The sequence below is a fragment of the Scyliorhinus canicula genome, chromosome 15, assembly GCF_902713615.1.
Source record: "Scyliorhinus canicula chromosome 15, sScyCan1.1, whole genome shotgun sequence".
Taxonomy (NCBI): Eukaryota; Metazoa; Chordata; class Chondrichthyes; order Carcharhiniformes; family Scyliorhinidae; genus Scyliorhinus; species Scyliorhinus canicula.
The window spans coordinates 132,940,139-132,958,674 of record NC_052160.1 but is presented as its reverse complement, the minus strand read 5'-3'; the positions used below and the strand labels follow the sequence as shown (position 1 = coordinate 132,958,674).

The 18,536-nt window shown below is 52.7% G+C and overlaps 1 protein-coding gene across 6 annotated transcripts in view; it reads right to left on the bottom strand.

The window, feature by feature from the left end:
- Positions 1 to 343: 343 nt before the first annotated feature.
- The window catches only part of LOC119978692 (kelch domain-containing protein 8A-like), a 45,619-nt gene continuing 27,426 nt past the window's right edge, over positions 344 to 18,536 (bottom strand). For 4 of the 6 annotated variants that reach the window (XM_038820492.1, XM_038820491.1, XM_038820490.1 and 1 more), the window contains 2 exons: positions 14,218 to 14,319; positions 2,101 to 2,294 (listed from right to left, as the gene is read on the bottom strand). In XM_038820492.1, the coding sequence (XP_038676420.1) occupies positions 2,101 to 2,294; positions 14,218 to 14,319 (296 nt within the window). Of the gene's footprint in view, positions 2,295 to 14,217; positions 14,320 to 18,536 lie in introns of all 6 variants that reach the window. The other 2 variants (XM_038820495.1, XM_038820494.1) reach the window with 1 other exon arrangement.

Here is an 18,536-nt window from a genome sequence, read left to right as displayed (position 1 = left end):
TTCGATTCCCTTAACAGCCCCCCTGAACAGGCGCCGGAATGTGGCGACTAGGGGCTTTTCACAGTAACTTCATTGAAGCCTACTCGTGACAATAAGCGATTTTAATTTTTTTTTTTCATGTGCTTCTTCCTATCTCCTTTGCCTGACTTTATCAACATAACCTTTCTTCTCTCATGCGCTTATCTAACTTCATCATTGAAGGCAGCTGTGCTATTTGCCTCCATCTCACAGTCTATGTGCAGGGCTGCAGGGAAATGGCGAAGGAATGGCACTAGATGGATTGCGCCTCAGAGAGTCGGCACAGATACTATAGGCCTCCTTCGGAGTTGTAATGATTCTGTGATTCTATTGTCCAAGGGCTGAGATTTATGGTAATACAACTGAATTACATAAATTATATACAGACTCGCAATAGCACGCCTACACAAATGCAGTTAATGTTATAACCACATCAATGCAATCACAGAATGTGGGACAAACAGCCGGATCCAGACTTTCCTACAATATTTGTTGATTAGGTCATCCAATCTGCTGCCTTGTTGGTTAACAGCCTCCGTGTCGTGTCTGAGTGAAGAGTTTTTTCTCTGAGGAACTCGGAAACTATTGAATTTATCACTGACAGTCTTATTTTGATGATGCTTAGTCTTCACAAGTGGAAATATCTTCAAATATCGACGCAAATGTACGTGAACACTGTTAACTCTAATTAAAGAACGTGTTCAGACTTCCACGAGTAGCTAAGCCCAGGTACTAAAAACCTCTATCTAACTCTAATGATGCTTCAGGTTCATAAACATCAATCACAGAGGTTAGATTAAACTGCCTGAGAGTGTGGTGGAGGCAGGTTCAATCAATGCGTTCACGACAACTGGGCTATTATCTGAAAAGGAGGAATGTGTAGGCTTACAGGGAGAAGATGGGGGAATGGCTCTAAGTGAATCGCTCCTTCAGCCAGCCAGCACAGACTGGATGGGTTGAATGGCGTCCTGTGTTGCAACGATTCTATTGTCTAAAGGTTGAGGTGTATGGTAATACTGCTGAATCACATCAGTTGTGCACAGTCACAATACAGAGAACAATGCACTTATACTAATACAGTTAACACGATAATCACACCAGTACCACTGCAATATGTGGGAACAATCAGCTGGATCACGCATGCTGCAGTGTCCTAACATGTGTTTGCTCGGTCATCCAATTCGCTGTCTTGTTGGTTGAGAACCTCAGTGCCATGCGCCCTGAACTGGGGCACTCTTTGCCACGGTCTGTGGCACAGCAGTTGCCATGGGGAAGAGTCATACGGTGCCACTTGGAATTCCCTCCCAAGGAGTGTTGGCTGGGACTCAGGAAGCTTTCCCCATTGGTTCGCGACTGATGTACCCGACGCTTACTGACCATCAGGAATTGTCCACAGGTGATTCTGCTCAGGGGCTTCACCTGAATGAGTTGTCTTCTGTAGAGTCTGAATTCAGCTCGGTGAAAGGTTGTCTGATGGTTTGTGAGAGAGGCATAACTGAGGTCCGTTTAGGTTCCCGGTAGAGTCGTGACATCACGATTAAGAGACGTGATCTTATTTTCAACCAAAATGCCCCTAATTGGTCGATTAAGTTGGATAATGAATCTTCTTCTGCCCACACACTCTGTTTGATGTCCTGGTGATCCAGCCCTTCAAATAAATTCCTCAATTGACAAACATACTCCATCTCCAGGAGAGTGAAGAGTGGTCACTACTTCCAAGAGAAGAAACAGAAAACCTCTTGGATGAACTCCCTGAGCTCTGGAGGAGATGCTAAGGATGGAGGGAGGACGATAGGAAGTCCGATGACGGAGACGGAGCAGCGTGACTGTGAACCAAGGTCCCAATAAAATGGCCTGAACTGGATCACAGAAGCAAAATGAAAGAACGGAGAGGTTCGCCTGCCATGGAGTGTGGGGAGTGAGGGAATTTAGCTCCCTCCTGTGTTCCTACACTTGGCTGGAGTGGAGCAGAGCGTGCTACAGCCTTCGCGTTGAATACCCAGAAGCAAAAGATAATTAAACGAGGGGCTTTCAGTAGGCCCTGGATGGGCGCTCCTCCACTGTCTCAGTCACCTTGAGCATCTATGATTCCGCCAGGTACAGAGCTTCCACTGCATTGCTGGGCCCATGTGACACCCCGCCAATCACCAGGAGACGGTTCTTGAAGACGATGCTGGAGCAGGTGCAGCGGGCGGTGGGCATGGGCGGCAGGCGCTCCCACCTGTTCTTGATTGGGTGGAAGGCCTCGGCTGAGCCCAGGATTGTTGGCTGGTCACCTGGGAAAACAAACACACCTGTTAATTCATCCTGACCTCGTCTCCAAACGGTGCAACACGTTTGGTCCCCATCCCCCGCGTGCTGGCAATGACACGGTTAACCCAAATTGGAAATGATTGGATTGAGTAAAAGTTCAGCAGAAGCCTTGCTTTGTGTCTGTAATATTTAATTACTCTGTTCTCATGCCCGGTTTATTCTTCTCAAATGGGCAGCACGGAAGCATGGTGGTTAGCACAGTTGCTTCACAGCTCTAGGGTCCCAGGTTCGATTCCCGCATGGGTCACTGTCTGTGTGGAGTCTGCACATCCTCACCGTGTCTGTGTGGGTTTCCTCCGGGTGCTCCGGTTTCCTCCACAAGTCCAGAAAGACGTGCAGGTTAGGTGAATTGGACATTCTGAATTCTCCCTCTGTGTACCCGAACAGGCGCCGGAGTGTGGCGACTAGGGGCTTTTCACAGTAACTTCATTGCAGTGTTTTTTTTTGCTTTTTGCTTTTTTATTACTTTTTCTAAGTTAGAAAGCTTTTTAAAAATAAATTTAGAGTACCCAATTATTTTTTCCAATTAAGGGGCAATTTAGCGTGGCCAATCCACCTACCCTGCACATCTTTTGGGTTGTGGGTGCGAAACCCGCACAGGCACGGGGAGAATGTGCAAACTCCACACGGACAGTGACCCAGGGCCGGGATTCGAACCCGGGTCCTCAGCGCCGTAGGCAACAATGCTAACCACTGTGCCACCATGCTGCCCCTAAGTTACAAAGCTAGGGGTCAGAGTGTGGTCAGGGGCGAACCTCTAATCCAGCTCCTTGTCGGCTCCAAAAACCAATTCAAATTCAAATTGAATCAAATTCATGGACCCCACAAGAGAGACAAACCAGATCTGAGCCAAAAGGCGACTATTATTATTAGTGTACAAAGAGGGGTTATTCCTGACCCCACCCCCACCCATTCCCCAATTCCCTTCTTTCTGCAAACTGCTGCTGTCTTCCCCTGTCACCACTCCCTCTTCCCCCACCCTCCCCTGTCTCCAATCCCTGTTCCCCACCCTCCCCTGTCCCACTCCCCCTTCCCCACCCTCCCCTGTCACCACTCCCTCTTCCCCATCCTCCCCTGTCCCACTCCCTCTTCCCCACCCTCCCCTGTCCCACTCCCTCTTCCCCACCCTCCCCTGTCCCAATCCCTCTTCCCCCACCCTCCCCTGTCTCCAATCCCTCTTCCCCACCCTCCCCTGTCCCAATCCCTCTTCCCCACCCTCCCCTGTCACCACTCCCCCTTCCCCACCCTCCCCTGTCCCACTCCCCCTTCCCCACCCTCCCCTGTCACCATTCCCCTTCCCCACCTTCCCCCTTCCCCCACCCTCCCCTGACCCACTCCCCCTTCCCCACCTTCCCCTGTCCCACTCCCACTTCCCCCATCCTCCCCTGTCCCACTCCCCCTTCCCCACCCTCCCCTGTCCCACTCCCCCTTCCCCCACCCTCCCCTGTCCCACTCCCCCTTCCCCACCCTCCCCTGTCCCACTCCCCCTTCCCCACCCTCCCCTGTCCCACTCCCCCTTCCCCATCCTCCCCTGTCCCACTCCCCCTTCCCCACCCTCCCCTGTCCCATTCCCCCTTCCCCCACCCTCCCCTGTCCCACTCCCCCTTTCCCCACCCTCCCCTGTCCCACTCCCCCTTCCCCACCCTCCCCTGTCCCACTCCCCCTTCCCCACCCTCCCCTATCCCATTCCCCCTTCCCCCACCCTCCCCTATCCCACTCCCCCTTCCCCACCCTCCCCTATCCCACTCCCCCTTCCCCCACCCTCCCCTGTTCCACTCACTCTTCCCCACCCTCCCCTGTCCCACTCCCTCTTCCCCACCCTCCCCTGTCACCACTCCCCCTTCCCCACCCCCCCGTCCCACTCCCTCTTCTCCACCCTCCCCTGTCACCACTCCCCCTTCCCCCACCCTCCCCTGTCCCATTCCCCCTTTCCCCACCCTCCCCTGTCCCACTCCCCCTTCCCCACCCTCCCCTGTCCCACTCCCCCTTCCCCACCCCCCTGTCCCACTCCCTCTTCCCCACCCTCCCCTGTCACCACTCCCCCTTCCTCACCCTCCCCTGTCCCACTCCCCCTTTCCCCACCCTCCCTTGTCCCACTCCCCCTTCCCCACCCTCCCCTGTCCCACTCCCCCTTCCCCACCCCCCCATCCCACTCCCCCTTCCCCACCTTCCCCTGTCCCACTCCCCCTTTCCCCACCCCCCCCTGTCCCACTCCCCCTTCCCCACCCTCCCCTGTCCCACTCCCCCTTCCCCCACCCTCCCCTGTCCCACTCCCCCTGTCCCCCATCCTCCCCTGTCCCACTTCCCCTTCCCCACCCTCCCCTGTCCCACTCCCCCTGTCCCCCACCCTCCCCTGTCCCACTCCCCCTGTCCCCCATCCTCCCCGTCCCACTCCCTCTTCCCCATCCTCCCCTGTCCCACTCCCCCTTTCTCCACCCTCCCCTGTCCCACTCCCCCTTCCCCACCCTCCCCCGTCACCACCCCCTGTCCCCCATCCTCCCCTGTCCTCACTCCCTCACCCTCCAGCATGCCTCCCCTGTGTCCTGCTCCCAGTCGCTCTCAATACCACTCCATCCGCTTCCACCAGCTCCCTGCTGGAACAATGCTGAAAATTCTGGCACTGTCTGACTGTGGTAGTATGACTAGGGGTATTACGGTACCTTGGAGTGTGAGCTGCCATTGGTGCAGAGGACTCGCTGCCCATTGGCCCAGGTATCGTGTGCCTCTTATCCCTATTGGCTTAGAGGAAGGTAGCTCTGCCTATGAGGCGGGGTATAAGAACCCGTTTTCCCCGGCAGCCAGGCCATTTCCTGTACGTCTGCTGCCGGGCTCACGTCTTGCTAATTAAAGCCTTTCATTCGGACTTCACCTAAATTTCGTGTCCATTGATTGTGCATCAATTTAATTAGCAAGATTTTAAAGATGGAGCTTCGCATCAAGCCGGAGTGTCTTTGTCTCAGCCCGCACGCAGCGAATGCAACAGCCGCATTTAAGCATTGGCTGGCTTGCTACCTGAGCACAGCGGAAAACATCCCAACAAGGGAACAGAAATTGCACATCCTCCACTCGTGCGTCGGCACCGCCATGTACCCGCTTATAGAGGACGCAGCAGACTACGGCGCGGCTATGGACTTACTTAAAGGACATTTCATACGGCCAGTGAACCAAGTCTACGCTCGGCACTTACTGGCCACGAGGCAGCAGATACCTGGTGAGTCCCTGGACGAATTTTACCGGGCCCTCCTCGGGCTGGGGAGGAACTGCGGCTGCCCACAGGTGTCTGCTGCTCAGCATACCAAACTTCTGATTCGAGACACTGTTGTCGCAGGTATGCAGTCCTCGCAGATCCGCCAAAGACTGTTGGAGAGAGAAACTTTAAGCCTCACGGAGGCACGGGCCCTCGCCTCCTCCCTAAATGTTGCAAATCGTAACGCTCGCGCGGCGGCCCCCTGGGCAGCGTGGAAGGTGACCTCTCTCACCCCCACGGACTCGGACCCTCCCCCAGGCCTGCGCCGCAGGGCGCCCCGAAAAACCCACGGGGCCCCACTGCTATTTCGGCGGCCAGGCAAAGCACCCCCGTCAGCGCTGCCCGGCCCGCTCTGCAACCTACAAGGGCTGCGGTATGAAGGGCCACTTTGTGGCCGTTTGCCAGTCTAAGACAGTCGCTGCGGTCCCAGGCAGCAACCGCGGGTCCTCCCCCCACGCTCTCCTCAGGAGCCCCGTGTGGCCCGTGGACCTCGCTGCCCCCACCCCCCGCCGCCACGTGCGATCCCCAGGTGCCGCCATTTTGTCCACCCCCCACCATATGCAGCCGACGGGCGCCGCCATCTTGGATCGGCACCGAGGACCCCGCGGGTGACTACTCCCTGCCTGATGACGACTCTGAACATCTGCCACAACTTGCCTCAGTCACATTGGACCAGACATGGCCTCGGACCCTCTCCACAGCGACCACGAAGATTCTGCTCAATGGCCACGAGACAAGCTGCCTGCTGGACTCCGGGAGCACAGAGAATTTCATCCACCCCGCCACGGTAAGACGCTGCGCTCTTCCTGTTTACCCGGTCAAGCAAAAAATCGCTCTGGCCTCCGGTTCTCACTTGGTACAGACCACGGGGTGCTGCATAGCGGACCTCACGGTCCAGGGTAGGGAGTTTAAAAACTACAAGCTATTCGTCCTCCCTCACCTCTGCGCGGCAGCACTCCTGGGGTTAGACATCCAGTGTAACCTCCAGAGCCTAACATTCAAATTCGGCGGCCCTATGCCCCCCCTCACTGTCTGCAGCCTCGCGTCCCTCAAGGTCGATCCTCCATCCTTGTTTGCAAACCTCACCCCAGATTGCAAACCCATCGCCACCAGGAGCAGACGGTACAGCGCCCAGGACCGGACCTTCATCAGGTCCGAAGTCCAAAGGCTTCTGAAGGAAGGGGTTATCGAGGCTAGCAACAGCCCCTGGCGAGCACAAGTGCTGGTGGTATAGACTGGGGAGAAGAATAGGATGGTCATAGACTACAGTCAGACCATCAACAGGTTTACGCAGCTGGACGCGTACCCTCGCCCACGTATCTCCGACCTGGTCAACAGGATCGCGCAGTACAAGGTCTTCTCCACGGGGGACCTCAAGTCCGCCTACCATCAGTTCCCCATCCGCGTGAGTGACCAAAAGTACACTGCGTTCGAAGTGGATGGGCGGCGCTACCACTTTTTTTATTTTTTTATTTTTTATTAAGGGGCAATTTAGCATGGCCAATCCACCTACTCTGCACATTTTGGGTTGTGGGGGCGAAACCCACGCAGACACGGGGAGAATGTGCAAACTCCACATGGACAGTGACCCAGAGCCGGGATCGAACCTGGGACCTCAGCGCCGTGAGGCGGTTGTGCTAACCACTAGGCCACCGTGCTGCCCTCTCTACCACTTTTTAAGGGTTCCCTTCGGTGTCACAATCGGGGTCTCGGTCTTCCAACGAGAGATGGACCGAATGGTCGACCGATACGGTTTACGGGCCACCTTCCCGTATCTCCATAACGTCACCATCTGCGGCCACGACCAGCAGGACCACGACACCAACCTCCGGAAATTCCTCCAAATCGCAAAATTCCTGAACCTGACCTACACCAAGGACAAATGCGCGTTTAGCACCGACCGTCTAGCCATCCTCGGCTACGTAGTGCGACCCGGAACGCATGCGCCCCCTGATGGAGCTCCTCCTTCCCCACTCCCCCAAAGCCCTCAAGCGCTGTTTGGGCTTATTTTCATATTACGCCCAGTGGGTCCCCAATTACGCAGACAAAGGGCGTCCCCTCATCCAATCAACCACGTTCCCCCTGTCGTTGGAGGCCCGCCAGGCCTTTAGCCGCATCAAAGCAGATATTGCAAAGGCCACGATGCGAGCTATCGATGAGTCCCTCCCCTTCCAGGTCGCGTAGCCTCCAAGCTTCCGAAATCTGCCACTCTTCAGCCGAAAAGGAAGCACAGGCCATAGGAGAAGATGTGCGACATTGGAGGCACTATCTGGCCGGCAGGAGGGTCACCCTCCTCACAGACCAACGGTCAGTGCCCTTCATGTTCGACAACGCACAGAGGGGCAAGATAAAGAACGACAAGATCTTGCGGTGGAGGATCGAACTGTCAACCTACAGCTATGACATCTTGTATCGTCCTGGGAAGCTAAACAAGCCTCTGTCCCGTGGCACCTGTGCCAACGCACAAGTGGACCGCCTTCGAACCCTCCATGTGGACCACTGCCACCCGGGGGTCACCCGCTTCTTCCACTTTATAAAGACCCGCAACCTGCCCTACTCCATCGAGGAGGTCAGGACAGTAACTAGGGAATGCCACATCTGCGCGGAGTGCAAATCGCACTTCTACCGCACCGAACAAGCGCATCTGATAAAGGCTTCCCGCCCCTTTGAACGTCTCAGCATGGACTTCAAAGGTCCCCACCCCTCTACCAACCGCAACACGTACTTCCTCAACGTGATTGACGAGTACTCCCGCTTCCCGTTTGCCATCCCCTGCCCCGACATGACCACAACCACCATCATTAAAGCCCTACACACCATCTTCTCCCTGTTCGGTTACCCCGCATATATCCATAGCGATCGGGGGTCCTCCTTTATGAGTGACGAGCTGCGTCAATTCCTGCTCAGCAGGGGCATCGCCTCCAGCAGGACGACCAGTTACAACCCCCAGGGTAACGGACAGGTCGAGAGGGAGAACGGTACGGTCTGGAAGACCGTCCTGCTGGCCCCACGGTCCAGAAATCTCCCAGTCTCCCGCTGGCAAGAGGTCCTCCCAGATGCCCTCCATTCTATCCGGTCACTCCTCTGTACCTCCACTAACCAAACGCCTCACGAACGCCTTCTTGTTTTTCCCAGGAAGTCTTCCTCATGGACCCCGCTTCCTACCTGGCTGTCTACCCCTGGGCCCATCCTGCTCTGGAAACACGTGCGGGTGCACAAGTCGGACCCGTTAGTCGAGAGGGTCCAGCTGCTCCACGCGAACCCGCAATACGCGTATGTGGAGTATCCCGACGGCCGACAGGACACGGTCTCCCTACGGAACCTGGCACTCGCCGGATCCCGGCCACCCCCCTCGGCGCCAACCCCCCCCCCCAACCTCCCCGGCAGGCGCCCCCCCCCCCCCCCCCGCCCCGCCCCACCGACACCTTTACACACGCTGCCTAGTGGACAGGACGACCCTCCCCCGGCCTGGCCCCCGCTAGCTCCGACTAGGGGTACGGACGCAGCCGCAAGAACAGGATCATCGCTCCCGGAGTCACGGACGACCACCACTCCAACGTCACCGGCACAGCTCCGCAGGTCACACAGGACATCCAAGGCACCCGATCGGCTGATCGAATCCATGTGAACTGTTGACGGACTCTTGTTTTTCCTTGTTCTCTATTTTTTTTCCATTCTTCAAACTGTATACAGTTACTGTGTTTTGACTCAACCCTGTAAATAGTTGCGGGCCAGTGGGCAGCCACCAGTGAAAAGGTACGATCCAACATCGCTAGTCATACTACCAGTCTCTTATATACTCGCCCGGGACACCCCCCCCCCCCCCCCCCATCTCTCCATGTCCGCATTCCCCATACGCACCCCCCCCCCGGTTCCTTTCTCAACAAGGGGTGAATGTGGTAGTATGACTAGAGGTATTACGGTACCTGGGAGTGTGAGCTGCCATTGGTGCAGAGGACTCGCTGCCCATTGGCCCAAGTATTGTGTGCCTCTTATCCCTATTGGCTAAGAGGAAGGTAGCTCCGCCTACGAGGCCGGGTATAAGAACCCGTGTTCCCCGGCAGCCAGCCATTTTCCTGTACGTCTGCTGCCGGGCTCACTTCTTGCTAATTAAAGCCTTTCGTTCGGACTTTGCCTACGTTTCGTGTCCATTGATTGTGCATCACTGACAAGAAGAGAAAGGTTTGGCTCAGACGGGATTGGACAAACGGAACTATTTTGCGATAGAAAGTGTTTCTGGAGAAAGGGTGGAAATTGTGTGAATGTGTTGAGTGAGTACGGACCCTAGCTTCTCACTGGCCCCAATCCCACACCAACCTGGCTGTTCCTGAACCGCCTCCTCATTATTCCTGAGGTGGTCGTATCAAACCTGCTGCAGTGGGATTTCGCCCTCACACAAAGTGGCGGCCAAGGCTCAGTTTGGCAGTGTTCTCAACCCCTACCCCAGAGACGCGAGGCCGATGCTCCAGTGCATTACCAAGGGGGTGCTGTGCTGTAGGGGGTGCTGTCTATCGGAGAGGTCCCATTTACCCTCTCAGAACAATGTAAAAGATCTTGTGGTGCCATTCAAAGGCCATTATCACCTCGCTGTCTGTGGGGGATGCTGCATGGAAATTGCTTTTTGTACCCTACAAAGAGTGACTACACTTCAAAAAGTGCTTCATTAATGGCTAAGTGCTTTGGGGCGTGCTGACTTATGAACAGTGCTGTACAATCACATGCTTTTTTCATGCTTTCAAAGAGGAGGCAAAAGGCTTTGGGGTAATTTAACAGATGGTTTGATGCTGTGTGAGGGGTTTTCCTGGTCAAACACACTATCTCATTTGTCTCCATCTTGTAACTATTTTGCTTCTCTTGGCCTTTGGCACACCCTGCTGGTGGCATCTGAGAATTGCACACACTTAAAGTTAAAGGCTGCAGACATTTCTTCGAAAGTAAGACGGAGAACGTGCTCCCTTGTCTCTTCCGCCTTTCCTTGGGCCTCCTCACCCAAAACACATTCCCACCTGGGGAAGGTACATAAGTGGCTGCAGCCGTGCCTTTTGCATGGACACTCTGAGAAGAACAGGGAGCTAAGTGAACCTCTTGGTGTCGCTAGCGTTCCATCACTGGCAGCTTGCGATAGCTCTGGCTAGTGGGCAGAGCTCTCACAGTTCTTCGGAAGGGTAAAGATTCAAGTTCTACTCCAGAGACTTGAGAACAAAAACTGGGCTCACTCACCACGTTGCCAGTACCAAAAACTCCAGAAGCTGACCTCCCATCGGCACTCGTCTCCAAGCAATCAGTGAGGCGGAGGCCAGGACATCGGCCCACGCACCCGTCTGCAGCTCTGGCGAGTCTGACACCCCAAATGTGGCCACTAAGGGTCAGGGCTCCAGCTCAATTTTCAGAATTGCCAACATGGTGCCAAATAAGGAGACACAGAACCCCACGAGCTTAGAACACGACCAGAACATGTGCACATGGTTGGCCAGACTCCTTCCACAACGCGGGTACTTGTCCTCCACCCCCGCAAAGAACCTACTCACCCTGGACCTAGTCAGATGAGCACTATATGCTACTTTATAATGACTCCCCATGCGAGGATGTGGAGTTCACCCTCCGCAGGGCCTCACTGTGTGGAGCATGAAGACTGGCACGGACCTGGAGGGCTGAATGACCTATTTTGCGCTGTAAATATTGGTAAAACGATTTCGGACACGATCGAAAGAACAAGACAGTGCTAACAGGGCAGGATGATCACAGAGATATGAAGATGAGGGAGCTCATCCTGCCCATCTCAATTCATCCCTCCATAGCAACCTCACGGCAAGTCCAGTTTATTACTCTGTCCAGAGCCCATTTCAGATGTTGACCAAGTTGCCATTCATTTTCCACATCATGGCTGTCTCAACACCTCAAATGTGTTTCTGTTGCTGGACTCGTAACACAAATGGAATCATGAGTTCTAAACTCAACAAAACGTTTTGAGAATTTAAATTGTGTCGGAAATTCTGGAAATGAAGCGCATGTACCAATAACAGTCACCAGGAAGATGCTGGATTGTTCTATAAACCCAAGCAGTTCAATCATGTCCTTTGGGGAAGGAAACCTCCAGTCCTTTCCCCGCCTGGTCTATATGTGACTCCCGTTCCCCCAACTTGTGGTGGACTCTGAGTTGCTTTCTGTAGTGTCCTGAAAATCAAATTTGTTGCAGGGGCTGGTTTAGCTCACTGGGCTAAATCGCTGGCTTTGAAAGCAGACCAAGGCAGGCCAGCAGCACGGTTCAATTTCCGTACCAGCCTCCCCGAACAGGCGCCGGAATGTGGCGACTAGGGGCTTTTCACAGTAACTTCATTTGAAGCCTACTTGTGACATTAAGCGATTTTCATTTCATTTCAAGCGGTTGTACCAAATTTTCTCAAGGGTAACTAAGGGTGTGCAATAAATGCTGACTTTTCCAGAAACACCCATATTGACCATTTTAAACTGCTCACTCCACCACCGACACACAGTGGCAGCGATGTGTACCATCTCCAAGATGCTGTGAGCGGCACGGAAGCACAGTGGTCAGCACTGTTGCTTCACAGCTCCCAGGGTCCCAGGTTCAATTCCCGGGTTGGGTCACTGTCTGTGCAGTCTGCACGTCCTACGGTTTCCTCCCACAGTCGAAAGATGTGTAGGTTAGCTGGATTGGCCGTGATAAATTGCCCTTTGTGTCAAAAAAAGGTTCGTGGGGTTGCTGGGGTAGAGTGGAGGTGTGGGCTTGGTGAGGGTGCTCTTTCCAAGGGCCGGTGCAGACTCAATGGGCTGAATGGCCTCCTCCTGCCCTGTAAATACTATGATTCTATGCACTACAACAACTCGCCAAAGCTCCTTCGACAGCACCTTCCAATCCCGTAACCTCTATCACGTAGAAGGGCAAGGACAGCAGATCCATAGGAACCCCACCAAGTACAAGTTCCTATCCAAGGCACTCATCATCCTAATTTGCAACTATATCGTCGTTCATTCAGACAGACACTAAGGGTATAATGTTGGAATTGTATAAAACACTAGTGAGACCACAACTGGAATATTGTATGCAATTCTGGTCACTACATTAGAGAAAGGACGCAATTGCTCTGGAGAGAGTGCAGAGGAGATGCAAGAATGTTGCCAGGGTTAGAAAAGTATAGCTCGAGTAGAGTTAGGATAGGTTGGTGTTATTTTCCATGGAGCGAATAAGGCTGAGGGATGACTTGATTGAGTTGTACAAAGTTATGAGGGAAGAGATTGAGTGGACAGGATAATTGTTTTCCCTTGGCGGAGAATTCTAGAACCAGGGGACAGAGATTCAAATAGGTGCAGAAGGTGTAGAGGGGGCATGAGGGAGAACATTTTTACGCAGAGGGTAGTGGGTGTCTGGACTTCACTGCCCGAGTAATGTACATGGCTATGGGACGGGATTCACGGAGGTGTGTTTGGAAAGGTGTCCTCCGGTGGGAATGGATTTTTATTTAATAAATTTTGATTACCCAATTCATTTTTCCAATTAAGGGGCAATTTAGCATGGCCAATCCACCTACACTGCACATCTTTGGGTTGTGGGGGCGAAACCCACGCAAACACGGGGAGAATGTGCAAACTCCACACGGACAGTGACCCAGAGCCGGGATCAAACCTGGGACCTCGGCGCCGTGAGGCAGCAATGCCAACCACTGCACCACCGTGCTGCCCCCCGGTGGGCATGGATAAGATGGGCCGAATAGCCTCATTGTGTGCTGTAGCTTTTCTATGGTTCAATGGTCCACTGCCGTTGGGTCAAAATCCTGGAACCAACAGCACGGTGGGTGCACCTACACCACATGGACTGCAGCCCTTCAAGAAGTCAACTCATCACCACCTTCTGAAAGGCAATTTGAGATGGGTGATAAACGCCCACAGGGTAGCATGGTGGTTAGCATAAATGCTTCACAGCTCCAGGGTCCCAGGTTCGATTCCCGGCTGGGTCACTGTCTGTGTGGAGTCTGCACGTCCTCCCCCTGTGTGCGTGGGTTTCCTCCGGGTGCTCCAGTTTCCTCCCACAGTCCAAAGATGTGCGGGTTAGGTGGATTGGCCATGCTAAATTCCCCGTAGTGTCCTAATAAAAGTAAGGTTAAGGGGGGGGGTTGTTGGGTTACGGGTATAGGGTGGATACGTGGGTTTGAGTAGGGTGATCATGGCTCGGCACAACATTGAGGGCCGAAGGGCCTGTTCTGTGCTGTACTGTTCTATATGTTCTATCCCAAGAACAAATTAATTTTTTTTAAAAAATCACACGGGTGAAGTTTTGTTAAAAAGATGCAAAGCGAATTCTAAATATTTTCTTTTCGAGGCAGCAAGGGGCAAAATTCAACTCAAGCACCATCTAATGGTTAGAAACATTCAGAACATCAACAAGAAGCCTACTGAAGCCAGCTGGCCCAGTATAATAACCAGCACGAGATGTATGTGTGGGGATGCTTGTTTTCTTCGTGCTTCTTGAGGAGTACGGGGAAAACAATCATCCCCGCACTGGATGTTCCTCACTGGTTACTGGTTACCCAGGTTGTCTGCGGGGAATGCCAAATGGTACAAGAGGGCCTGGACATTTTACAAAAGGTGGATTAATATTTCAATGGGATAAGTGAGTGATTTACCTAGACCTCCAGCCACGATCACCCTGCCTCGGAGATATGCAGCCGCAAAGTCTGCTCGCTTCTTCTTCATGTTTAAGCGACGCCCTGTCTTCATCCAGCCTCCTGGTTAGTAAAGGGTAGAGAACAAAATAAGATTGTCAGCAAAACATGGAAAGGAGAGAAAGAGAGAGAGAGAGTGGCAATTAGTGAGAGGGAACCTAAGAACATGAGAAAGAGGGTCAGGAGTGGGTCATTGCCTTCATTGGGGCCTCTCAAATCTGCTCTGCCATTCAATAAGATCAGAGATGATCTTCTACTTTAACTCCACTTTCCTGCACCGTCCTATCTCACTTGATCTGCTTGGGTCCAAAGAACTGCTGGAGCCTAAAGTAGGGATTGCAGGTTGCCTACTTGTTTTAAACACTTCCCAGTTTGCCTTCCACTGAAATGAAGATGTGGTAGTATGACTAGGGGTATTACGGTACCTGGATGTGTGAGCTGCCATTGGTGCAGAGGACTCGCTGCCCATTGGCCCCGGTATGTCATGTGCCTCTCAGCCGATTGGCTGAGGGGTAGGTAGCTCCGCCTACGAGGCGGGGTATAAGAACCCGTGTTCCCCGGCAGTCTGCCATTCTTCTGTACGTCTGCTGCTGGGTCCACTTCTTGTGTATTAAAGCCTATCGTTCGGACTTTATCTACGTTTTGTGTCCATTGATTGTGCATCAGAAGACAAAGGAAGATCCCGGCTGCATCTAGAACCCACATCATCCTCGGTGTCTGGAAGTTATCAGTGACTCCGAAACAGAGCATTCAGCTTGAGCACAGTGTCTGCACCAGCCTCATTCCATCCTCTTTATTTAACTCTTATCAGCTTCTGGTTTAATCCGTCCTCCGCCATATAGTTATCTGGCTCCCTCATATCTACACTCCATAGAATCCCTGCAGTGCAGAAGGAGGCCATTCGGCCCATCGAGTCTGCACCGATCCTCCGAAAGGGCACCCTAACGAGGCCCGCTCTAACCCCGTAATCCCACCTAACCTGCACATCTTTTGGACATTAAGGGGCAATTTAGCATAGCCAACCCATCTAACCTGTACTGTTCGTCTCAACTATTTCCTGTAGTGAGTCCCACAATCTAACCACTCTCTAGTTAAAAATGATTTCTCCTGAATTTCTCACTGGGTTTATCAGTGACTATCTTTGATTTATGGCCCCTAGTTGTGGCACGCCTGCAATTTATTGAGGAAAGTTGAAGATTAGCCCCAAGGGATACTGGTACTGAATCTTCAGCTCAGTCGCTTTATCACATACAGTCATGGCAAACCTCACCATTGAACGCTTAGTAAGCGAAATACTCTAAAACAGAAGAGTTAGCACAAACATTTAATTGAATACTCGCACATCAGGATACTGGGGACGTGCTGGAATTATTCTTTGGCCTGTACAGAGTGAGGTCCGCCCAGGTGAGGTTCCAGAAACTGACCGTTATATCCCGGGTCTAGGAACAGCAAAAGGTCAATGTTCTTGCTTGTGATCATTATCTAGTGATCCTTAGAGTAAACGGAGGCAGATCTGAGCAGGACTAGGCTCCCCGCTCCATTGCTGAATAGCCTGCACACACTCAATCATAAGGGGAGTCACAGGCTTGGAAGATTGGGCCCAGCATACCGAAAGGATGTGGTATTTGTTCCAGGTGAATGGTATCGCAGGAGACGATGGCAAACGGTAACACCTCTGACCACCTGTGGAGCCCCAACTTTCAATGTGATCAAAAACCTCGCCAATCTGGCAGCCCCAAATTCAAAGACCTTTGACGAGTTTGTAGTGCTTGTTGCAGACCATTGCAACCTCAAACCATCAGTGATTGTGGAGAGATACGGATTCAATACAGCCGGTCGAAACCTCTGGGAATTCGTCATGGAATTCCTGATGCGCCTGGCTGAGCATTGCCACCAGGGGCCCTCCTTCCCAGACATGCTGTGAGACTGCCTAGTCTGTGACATTGATAACATGGCGACCCAACGTAAATTGTTGGCAGAACCTTCCTTGGCCTTAAAAAGGGCCATAGAATTATCCCTCTCATCTAAAAACATGGAAAAGGGAGTCCAGGAACTCCAGGGCTCCGTAGACATGGATATACATAGCGTTGGCCACCCCTCCCCAAACCAGTGAGTAATGCCCTCCCCCCCCCCCCCCCCCCCCGCTCCAAGAACAGGCCTATGGGACCCAGTCACCACCTGTGCAAAGTCGTGGTCAGACCCATTGGCCAAGAACGACCGCAACCCAACGAGAGATCTCTCCTGAGGTTCAGGAGGACGATTCACAACGGTGCTGCACTTGTCACAGGAAACATGGGGCCAGGAACGCCAGAATCGACAGCAAACGCATTGCCTTGGTCAGGTGACACAACTACACTGAGCCAGGGCTTTATTTTTAGCCCAGCCCGAATAGGATGACTCCATGCAACTAAATTGCATTACAGCACCAAAAATAGCCCCCAACAAGATCACCATCCAGGTGAACGGCCGGCCCTTTGGATATGGAAATAGATAGAGGGGCTGCTGTCTCAACCATTGGGCAACAAATGTATTGGAACATTTGTTTGGGTTTCCAGCACCTGGGCCTAAGGGACACTAAGGCATGGTTGCCGACATATAGCGGAGAACCATAAACCATCACTGGGACAACTGTGACTCCGGTTACCCATGGGCAACAATCAGTTTGGCTGCCACTGGTAGCGGCACCAAGGCCGGAACCAGATTTCTGGGCTGCGACTGGTCACAGAGACTCCACCTAGATGGTCAACAGATCTTTAGAATGGATTCAGGCAGATTGTATGTGGTCGTGGGAAAATACCCGGAGGTCTTCCAAGGCGGTTTATGGAAGATAAAGGGAGCCATGGCCAAAATTTGGACCCAGAAGCCCAACCCAAGTATTTCAGGGCCCTCCCAGTTCCATACGCTCCGCTGTCGAGGGTGGATGACGAGCTGAGCCGGCTGCAGAACTTGAGGATTGTTCCCCAGTCCAGCTCGCGGAATGGGAAGCAACAGCGGTCCCTGTGCTGAAGCCAGACAAGACTGTCTGTCTGTGCGGTGACTATAACATAAGGGTCAACAAGGCCTTCCTTTGGATCACGTGCTTGGGTCTCCTGAAGATTTTATAGTAACGATATTGAGGGACATGGTACAATGCCTGGGAAATAGAGTTGAGTTGCAGGTCGGCAATGATCTAATTGAAAGGCGGAACAAGGGAGGAATGGTGGCGCAGTGGTTAGCACTGCTGCCTCACGGCGCTGAGGACCCGGGTTCGATCCCGGCCCCGGGTCACTGACCGTGTGGAGTTTGCACATTCTCCCCGTGTTTGCGTGGGTCTCACCCTCACAACCCAAAGATGTACAGGGTAAGGGGATTGGCCATCCATATTGCCCCTCAATTGGAAAAATTAAAAAATAAGAAAAAATACTTTAAAAAAAAAAGAAAGGCAGAACAAACTCGAATTGCTGGATATCCTACTCTTGTTTAAACTGACCAAGCTCATTCTGGAGGGACTGTACACGAGCAATATTCAGCACATAGAATAGTTTGGCAGAAGTCCCAATAACTGAGCATAAACCACAGACATAAAGCAACCACAGTTTAGAATATCCTTACAAACCCCTTTATTTATAGCTTGATTAACAGCCCATTCACCATCTTAATGATCCACTCCATCAAGCAGCGGTGCACAGTGGCAGTACCACCTACAAGGTGGGCTGCAGAAATTCACCAGGACTCCTTCAATAGACCTTCCAAACCTGCAATCTCTACCTACCAGAACAAAAAGGACAGCAGAGACATGGGGACACCACCTGAAGGTTTTCCTTCAAGACACACACCATCCTGACTTGGAAGTAAATCGCTGTTATCGATAGATTCTTTGAAACTAATGACATCAGGGGATATGGGCATATTTAGCTCAGTTGGCTGGAAGGCTAGCTTGTGATGCGGAGTGACACCAACACCGCTGGTTCAATTCTTGTATCGGCTGAGGTTATTCATGAAGGCCCCGCCTTATCAACCTTGCCTGAGGTGTGGGTGATCCTCAGGTTAAACCACCCCCAGTCAGCTCTCCCCCTCAAAGGGGCAAGCAGCCTATGGTCATCTGGGACTATGGCACCTTTACTTTTACTTTATCAAGAGAAAGTGGCATTTAGGTAAATGATCAGCCATGATCTAATTGAATGGCATAGCAGACGTGACAAATGGAAGTGCTCCTGCTCCTATGTTGTTCCTTCACTGTCTCTGGGATCAAAATCCTGGAATTCCTCCCTAACAGCAATGTGGGTTTACCTACATCACAT